General features: G+C 39.0%; 2 protein-coding genes across 2 annotated transcripts; one reads left to right on the top strand and one right to left on the bottom strand.

The window, feature by feature from the left end:
* Positions 1 to 7: 7 nt before the first annotated feature.
* LOC118749305 lies at positions 8 to 759 on the bottom strand. Its single transcript, XM_036484107.1, has 2 exons — positions 261 to 759; positions 8 to 197 (listed from the first exon to the last, which is right to left on the bottom strand). The coding sequence occupies exons 1-2, from the start codon at positions 712 to 714 to the stop codon at positions 37 to 39; spliced, it is 615 nt and encodes a 204-aa protein (XP_036340000.1). The 5' UTR covers positions 715 to 759; the 3' UTR covers positions 8 to 36.
* Positions 760 to 6,544: 5,785 nt separating this feature from the next.
* Positions 6,545 to 8,814, top strand: LOC118734801. The gene is made up of 3 exons (XM_036464488.1): positions 6,545 to 6,845; positions 7,228 to 8,754; positions 8,801 to 8,814. Exons 1-3 carry the CDS (start codon positions 6,545 to 6,547, stop codon positions 8,812 to 8,814), a joined length of 1,842 nt encoding a protein of 613 aa, XP_036320381.1.
* Positions 8,815 to 9,716: the final 902 nt, after the last annotated feature.

Below are 9,716 nucleotides of genomic sequence, written 5' to 3'. Positions count from 1 at the left end.
TCAACAAAAAAGTTATTTCACTTACAATATTTATTGCTACTTAAGCAAATTTTGGCGCGAATCAAGGCTTTTATATTGGTCTCGGCTTTCTAATTTTGCAAAAATGTGGCCCAGGCGCTTTTCATCAGTGACAGCACTTGCAGACTCACTAACAACACGCACAAACCGTTCGGTATTCTGGGAATGACAGAGGAACTCTAAAAAAAAATGATTTAAAAGTACTATAAGACCCGTGAAGTTTTTAGTTTGAAGATATTTACCTGGGATATTTATCACTTCATTTTCCGAAAATTGAAACATTGTAAGTTCACTATCTGGGTAGAACTGCACACAAGGGGGTTCCGTAATCTTAAACTGACTCCAATCGATCATGCTGACATACGACTTACTTTCAAAGTTTATTACGCCATGCTTTGGGACCTTGAACACGCGAAGCCCTGCTGGTGGATATTGACGTGCTGTTTTGATTTTTTCGTACCCATCATTACGTATCTCTGGATCAGCGTCGGTTATCATGGCTAATAATATATTTTCTGGGTGAAAATAATATGCATTATTTTCTATAGCTGAACGTATAATGGCTTGAACAGCATTTGATAGTTCGCGTATCCAGCAAATATACTTAAAAACGTGTCTACTTCCATGAATTGCTTGTGGCTGGCTCTTTACAAGAAACCAGAATGGTGCATAAACTTTCACAACAAACTCTACCATGTTTCGCAACTCCGCTGACGGGCTTTCTTTGGAAACATATACCCGAAGTAAGCTGTTGTAAGCCACCGAGCTGTACTGACGGGACCGGGGCTCTTACTAGCGAGATATTCATCGCATTCACCATTATTTACTGCCAAAACCATATCAAATAAATAACGCTGATCATTGCGTAATTCCCAAGAGCCAATATTTTCAGGAATAACTCCCATAGCAATAGCCTCAAAACCACTTACAACCTGATAAGGAAAATATATGTTTTTGTTTATAACATTAACTATTATAGTGTGGACAACCTACCGGGTATTTGGTGCAAGTCATAATTTCAGACCCCAACACCCCTGGCCAAACACCAGGTCCTTTCTGCTTGCCAATATAATGCGTTAACAACTTTTTTAGAGGCAACTCGTTGAAATGTAACAAACACACATTCCACTGCAAGGGCCTTTGTAAATAACGTTCCATTTGTGCATTTACTCCAATTTTATATCCAGTATTGACAGCTGTACCATCACAGCTTATAGCTACAAGTTCGTTTAAGCAATATTTTTGGGTATTCAAAAAGCTTACTATTGCTTGCTGGATTGCTTCCCCAGTGCCTTCTTTTGGAGATACGTATCCAATAAATTTCGAATCAGGCTCTTTCAAAATTGTAATATGCTCCTCTCTTAGAAGCATTGTTCTTACGCTACCGTGAACTATTTTTTTTTTTAGTGTTACGTCCTGTTTACCATCATACGAAATGCATTTAAGATCAGTGCCAGTTTTTGTTGCTGCTTCAGTTTGTGCTCTACATTTGTTACGCTCGCGTGAAATTTTATTTTTGTCAATGACCAGATAATCAAAATATTTCATAATTTTATCCGCTGTGTTTTCTTTAAAATCCTTTTTTACTTTTGTAGCAATCGCAGCTTGCAAATCTTTTATTAGCATTGTAGCAAGCAATGATCCAAAGCGATCTGAAGTATCCGTCCTATCTAACGCCGAGCAATAATTTTTTAAGGACAAATCAGATACTTTTAAACTTTGTGTGACTTCTTCACTTGCTTCATCGTCTTCACTTGAGCTAGGCACATAACCAATCGAACTTGCAGCGGTTTCAGTGTGATTTTCAACATTACATTCTAGCGAGCAATTGTCAGTTCTAGTATGATCAAGCCCACTATCTAATGACAAAAGCCTTGGCCCGCATTGATCATAAAGAAAGTCATTTACCGCGGTTGGAACTCTACTTGCACTAGGGCAATCACATTGTCGATTTAAGTCCATAATGCACTTACACTTTGAAATTAACAATATTTTATTCCATTCCTGATCATTATATTCATAAGGATGTTTTTTTACATTGTAATAACTTTGAAGGAGGCTTTCAATGTTTCTCCGGAGCGTAGTTCTTGTAACTATAGGGATGTTTGCCTGCTGCCACAACTTTGAAATTGTGTTCATAACTATTGGCAAATATTCATTGAGACTTCGATTTTTTGGAACACTTGCAGAGCCGTAATATTTAAGGAACAAAAAATATTCAATAACACCACGTTTCGTAGGTAACATTTTAATATCAATATCGCGCTTAACGAAAGCCATTTTTAAATTGCACACACTGTTAAGTCACTTTTTAATTTTATTTCACCAGCACAATTTATGGTATTAATTATAAATTATTATTATCAATACGAAACAACAGGTTTGACTCACTTATTTACTTTGACTTCCACAATTTATAAAATTTATTGGCATGATTAAATTACAAGAGGTTAGCTCGCTATTGACAGCGTCAGTTTTGCACTCCCCGGGTTGCTGATGCGACGAAAACAAAGAGTATGAATTTGGGAAAAATCGTAGCAAAAATGTACCTAAATTGGTACGAAAGCAGTGAGATTAAATTTCCAACTAAGAAAACTGTTGGAGGAATTTGTGGGGGCGAATTTTGTTAGCTGACCTAACCATGGGTAAACGACTTCATAGCTTAAAAGCAAATGTGATGACATGTTAATTTTAAAAATCGGCCGTCAAATACCCAACTTTCAACGAAAAAACCTTTTCGGCTGTATTTCGAAGGGTTAAAAAAAAAATAAAATAAAAATTTCGAAATCCTCTTAACATAATCCTTAAATTTAGGTTACTCTGTTGCATAAAAAAAATCAATTTTTGTTGTACTGTGTTATTATACTTACATCTGAAACTCATGTTGACCTGTGATATTAAAAGTGCTATAACTCCTTTGTTTATTATTTTAGTAATATAGTTTGAAGGCAACATTTTCTTGAATTTTTAAGTACTTTCGTTTGGTAAGGAAAAAAATATACTTTAGGGGGGGTAAAATTTTGTTTCTGCCCTTATCATGCGAACGCGACTTCAAAGCTTAAAAAGACATAAGAACGAAAAGTGAAGCTTCTCAAGACAAAAATAATGACATATCAATTTTAAAAATCGGCCGTCAAATAACCAAGTTACAACGAAAAAACCATTTCGGCTGTATTTCGGAGGGTTAAAAAAAAAAAAAAAAAATTTTTCCAGAACCCTCTCAACATAATCTTTAAATTTAGGGGCGGACATTAGCAACTTATTTTTTCGACCCAGTCTAATGTACATTAAAGTGGCCCTTATTTTTGAAAATCGGAGATTTGCGGGTGCTTCTCCTTGAAATGGTTACCTTTATTGAAAAAATAATTCCCTAAAAATTTTGGCTCAATTAATCAAGTCGAACCCGTGCCGCAAATGGGTCGAAGTTGAGATAACGACAGTATCACTTTCCGTCAGTGCTGCCTTTGGCTAGCCACTTTACTAGCGCCCTTTGCACGGTTACTATTGTATAAAACATAGCATGATGCAAACCAAAATTATTTCTGTTCACCCCATCATTCATAAATAAATGGACAACTAATTTTTAAGCAAAAAACAAAACCGACTTCAATTCTCATATACAAACTTAAGATTATCGTTAATTTCTTCATGATCCAATGATCGGATTTAAACCAAATTAGTATGGGACCACCTGTGGGGTAACACCTTTCCTTAAAAAAAAAATTATAGAAATCGGTTAACGTGGTCCAAAGTTATGCGGTAAAATACGTAAAAAAAATATTCCGACGGATTGATAATTGATAGCCTTCGCCTTTTTGTGAACTCGGTTAAAAATAAGTTTGATTTCGTTCCTTTGAAATATGTATGTATATTTAGGACTTTTTACATGTACGAGTAAGTAGATAATAACGCACAGAACCACGATACATGGTTCATTATTCCAACACGTTTGTGGTATGGGTTAATCTGGGTCAATTGAGTCTATATTAAATGATAAATATTTTCTCCTTATACATAAACATTTCAGGGGCAGCACCTCAAAAAACTAAAAAACTAAAATTTTAAATAAACCTTTCATTTCATTTCATTTTAAGCTAGAAAACGCGGTTTTGTACATTTATCATTTTTGAATGACTATTTTTCATTAAATTTTAAAGATCGAACATGTCGTGAGAAAAGGATTTATAGGCCTTTAAAATGCTGTATAATAATCTATTGTCATACTTAGATTGTCGGGATTTTCATTGAGCAAATAAAAAAAATTTATATTTTCTTATTTTTTTAAGTTTTGACGATTCCATATTTCAATAATTACAAAATATTTAGTACAATTAAACTGATAAATCTACAAAACCATATTTTCTGACCTAAAATTACAAGTCGCGAACTTTAAATGATTTTTAAAAAACCTATAAAGATAGGCAATAATATTTCTCATAAAAAGGAAGCAAGCCTGGAAATAAAAAATAAATAAAAATTCGATGGGCACCCTATGTATGTATCTATCAGGGTTGTTGCGAATATTATTCTGGAATAAAAGTCGTTTTCGGATAATAAGCAAACCGACTATCCAAATTAAACAAATTTGGTGTCATATGGAAGAGGACTGAAATAGCTTTAAAACAGATGCAGATTTTACTGCTTGAATAGACCTACAACAAGTGTGAACCTCGAAAAAACTAAAAAAAAACGGTTAAAGTACAAAACCGCGTATCAACAAAATGCAAAGCCGCCTATGTGAGGTTGCATAAATTATTATCTAGATAGTAAAAACACTCATATTTCAAAATGGTTCTCTTTTTTATAAACCAATCGCATTTCAGGATAGTATATTTCAGGACGAATGGATAAGGATTGAGCCAACAGCTTCTGTAAGCAATTCCAATTTTTGGCAGCAAATGTCAGTTACGCGTTTTTGTAGAATGACGATACGCGGTTTTGTATGCGGGGTTGTATAGCCAGCAAAAACTGCGGAAAGAGATCAGAAAACTGAAAGAAAGTTGAATAGAAAAGTGTTACGAAGGGTTGTGCAACGAACACTTTTCCGGTTGGTTTTCTGCAATTTTTGATTCCGAACTTCACAAATGTTTTTTAATAGTTAATTATACTCAGAAATTAATTATACTTTTAAAATACTTTTTAATATGTTCGTCTGCCGGCATAAGAACCTGGGACCTCATGAAAGCTTACAAATAGTCGCACGCTTCTCTGCACACTCAGCTACTGTCGAATACGTATATGTACATGTTTTCAAATGTTCAGTTTGAGCAAATATTTTAAAATTATTGTGTTGCCGCTGGGTATACTCGTTTACACCGCCGCTGGGTATACTTATCACTTTGCCTACCACCTTAGCATACCTATATATACATGAGTGTATACGTGTAGTTAAATCATCTTCACTCATACGTACTACAACATTAATAAGCCATATATGTATGTACATACATTTTGTAAATAGTTAAATAGCCACCGTTATATTTTGTATTCATTTCATAAGTGTATAAATAACCCCGCCAGAGTAAAATTCTGGGTCTTTCTTGTATTTGACACGCGTATTAACCATACAAAATATTTTTAAAGGGCTGCGCAAGTAGCACATGAATTAGTGCAAATAAAGTTAAAAGCAAAGCTAAAAAATTTGTATTTGGTCATTTATTTGAGAGACAACAAATCTTTAAAAATATTTTCTTTAAAATAAAAGTTAATAAACATGTCTAACGAGTACAATTGCAATAATTGTTGTGAAAAAGATACCGACCGCATGGTACAGTGCGACTCCTGTGACAGGTGGTTCCACTACGATTGTGTCGGGGTGAATAGTAACGTGACCAACATAAGTTGGAATTGTAAATCTTGCGAATCCGCGCAGACAAATCACGTTGAAAAGAGCACTATCGCTCCCCCGACATCTAATGGTGAAATATCTACGGTAACGACCGGGCAACCACAAGCAGCATCGTCGCCAAATACGGACGTACAGAATAATAATTCTGCAGCATTCGGTACACATGGTCAACAACCAATAGGTTCAATTACAACAGCAAGCAATATCATCGTATCAACGGCAACGATAATGACTCCTGCCGTTATCACCTCCAATGCGCATCGCGCGAACCCACCAATGATATATTCAACCGCAATGTTCCCACCTGCCAAGCAACTCCCGGGTCTAGGACAGCAAGCGAAAGCGAAAAATAGAGCAAAGGTATCTACAAAAAAAGTACGAAATACTAAGCGCAGGCGGTTCGTCTATCGGAATCAACCGCACAACTACAGCTCCGACTTCTTCGCAGCTTGCCGCTAGACAAGTAATTCCAAAGGATTTGCCTACCTTCAGCGGAAATCCGGATGACTGGCCGCTGTTCATAAGTAACTACGAAAACAGCACGCAAGTAGCGGGGTACACCGACGCCGAAAACCTAATGCGGCTGGAGAAGTGTCTCAAGGGAAAGGCCTATGAGACGGTACGCGCTGCAAATTATTGCTCCCCTCTATGGTCCCGGAAATAATTCAGACACTTAAGATGTGTTTTGGACGTCCAGAGCATATACTAGAATCGTTGGTGGAGAAAGCCAGGGCGATTCCACTGCTGAAGGAAAAACTGGAAAGTCTTATCGACTTCGCGTTGTGCGTGCAAAACATCTGCTCTACGATGGAAGCCTGCCATATAGAGGCGCATCTGAATAATCCAATGTTGGTGAAGGAATTCGTTGACAAGCTTCCAAGCCAACACAAGTTAAATTGGGCAATGTTACAGCGAGACGAGCGAGTACCAATTATTAAAGCGTTTAGTGATTGGATTTTCCAAATAGCCGAAGCAGCAAGTAAGGTGATCACACCACGTGTATCCAAAAAGAGTGGCGTAATTAACGCACACACGCAAGCAACTGGTGTCGAAAACCATAACAAAGTTGGGTGTGTTTTATGCGGGTGCACCGATCATAAAATACAGACGTGTGTAGAATTTAGTAAACTCACCTTGGAGCGCAAGTGGGATGTAGTAAAATCCAATAAATTGTGCAGACAATGCTAACATGCACCGCCGAAAGTGTTATGCGAACAGGGAGTGTGGAGTCGATGGTTGCCAATCAAAGCACCACAAGCTTCTTCATAAAAACACTCCGAAGAGCGTATCTACGTATGCTGAGCAAAAGCAAAATACCACACCACCTCTAATAAATAATCAACTGGTAAACACTCATGTAGGTAATGATGAAGATGCACCATGTTTTCGTATAATACCCGTTCGCATACACTCAAAGGGTAAATCCATAAAAACCTTCGCCTTTTTAGACGAGGGATCATCCGTGACATTGATGGAAAAACACATTTATGATTCCTTGGGCTTGGACGGCGAGCTAGAATCACTGTGCCTTCGCTGGACCGGCGAAAACACACGGATCGAAAGCGACTCAATGCGAACGTCGATACAGATTTCAAACGCATACGATAATGCAAAATACGAAATAAATGAAGTGCACACCGTTTCGCGACTGGGCTTGCCTAGCCAGTCTCTTAATATGGAGAAAATTACGAAGAAATACCCTTATCTACGCGGGCTTCCGATCGAGTCATATGAAAATGCCGAGCCGGGTATTCTAATAGGAGCCAATTGTTGGAAACTTGCGGTGCCTATCAAGACTCGTGAGGGACACTGGCTTGAGCCGATCGCCACTAAGTGTCGCTTAGGTTGGACCTTGCAGGGAGGTACTACTAACCACTTTGACTCACAACTATTGAATATTCACATATGTGACTGCGAAAAGAAATACGAAATCCTACACGAAGAGATCAAGGAGTACTTCAGCCTAGAGATGCCGCAAAAAAGAGAGCTCATGTCCCCACAAGACTGTAGAGCGCTGCAAATTCTAAATTCAACGTGTGAAAAAAGAGAGGGCCGCTATGAAGTGGGGTTGTTGTGGAAGCATGACGACGCAAAGTTACCAGCTAGTTACGACAACGCCCTTAAACGCTTCAGATGTATGCAGAAAAAGTTAGCTAAGGACTCCAATTTGCAACGTGACATGCAGAAGCAAATAGACAACTTAATTAGCAAAGGTTACGCAAGAAGGTTAACTGCAGACGAAGTAAATAGATCATACGACCACGAGTGGTACCTGCCGATATTTATCACACTAAACCCCAACAAACCCGGCAAGTTGCGCCTTGTGTGGGACGCTGCGGCCAAATCTGATGGAGCCGCTCTTAACGATTTCCTTCTGTGCGGGCCAGATCTACTCAATTCGCTAGTCTACGTATTACTGGCCTTTAGAACTGGGCAGTTTGCTATTTGTGGAGACATTGCCGAAATGTTCCACCAGATTCGCGTAAGAGAAATGGACATGCACGCTCAGAGGTTCTTGTGGCACGAGAACTGTGAGGAGTTACATAACCCTCACATCTACGTTATGCAAGCGCTTACCTTTGGCATCAGCTGCGCACCTTGCATTGCTCACTTTGTTCGAGAGGTAAATGCAGAGCAATACAAGCAAACATCACCGCGAGCGGTAGAAGCAATACAAAAGCATCATTACGTCGATGACTTCATCGACAGCGTCGATACCGAAGAAGAAGCACTGGAACTGGCTCTGCAAGTGAAAGCAATTCACGCTCAAGCTGGATTCAACATTCGTAACTGGGCATCTAACTCATCAGCTGTTCTGAGGCAACTTCCAGGGGAGTCCGTCGAAGATCAAACTCCTAAGGACTTAAGCAATGCAGAAAAAATATTAGGTTTGTTTTGGGATCCAACTAACGATGTTTTTAAGTTTATTTGCAGGTTCTCCAAAATGAGACGAGACATCTTGCAATGTAGCTTGGTCCCAACCAAAAGGGAAGTACTCCAGGTGTTGATGTCCATCTTCGACCCTCTCGGGTTTGTGGCACATTACACCATAGGTCTTAAAATACTACTGCAGGATGTATGGCGATCGGCCATTAACTGGGATGACCCACTCCCAGGTCCGCTTTACAACAAGTGGTGCCAGTGGAAGACGTTGTTGCCAGCAATAACCTCTATTACGATTCCGCGATGTTATTCACAACTTCTAAAAGACTCCGAATGCAACCAAATCCACACCTTCGTAGATGCCGGCGAGTATGCTTACGCGGCAATTTGCTTTTTGCGAGTGAAAAACAAAAACGAAGTCAACACTATCATCGTGGCCGCTAAGTCAAAAGTAGCACCGCTAAAGCCCTTATCTATCCCGAGGCTCGAACTACAAGCTGCAGTGACTGGCGTAAGATTGGCGAACAATGTGATGAAGGCACTACAAGTTCCGATTCATGCTCGATTCTGGTGGTCAGACTCAAAGACCGTGCTCAAATGGCTCCGCATGGATCCGAGAAATTTCAAACAGTATGTAATGCATCGCGTGGGCGAGGTATTCGAGGCGACCAACGCCACTGACTGGAATTGGGTTCCCTCAAAACTTAACCCTGCTGACTTGGCAACGAAATTCAGCCGGCAACAAAGTTCCGATATCTGGCTGCACGGGCCGAAATTCTTATCTTTCAATCAAACCGATTGGCCGAAATGCGACGACCTCGGACCAGTGGAGCATACTGAACACCGACATTTTACCTTTCATATAACCAAAGGCGAAACCACACAACCTTTAATCGATGCTGATAGGTTCTCAAGCTGGCGTCGATTATACTTGACGATGGCGATGGTAATATTGTTCGTAGAAAAA

Source organism: Rhagoletis pomonella, unplaced genomic scaffold (assembly GCF_013731165.1).
Source record: "Rhagoletis pomonella isolate Grant_MI unplaced genomic scaffold, Rhpom_1.0 Rhpom_scaffold_00001, whole genome shotgun sequence".
Taxonomy (NCBI): domain Eukaryota; kingdom Metazoa; phylum Arthropoda; class Insecta; order Diptera; family Tephritidae; genus Rhagoletis; species Rhagoletis pomonella.
The sequence above is the reverse complement of the archived record's forward strand: the minus strand, read 5'-3'. Positions and strand labels throughout refer to the sequence as shown.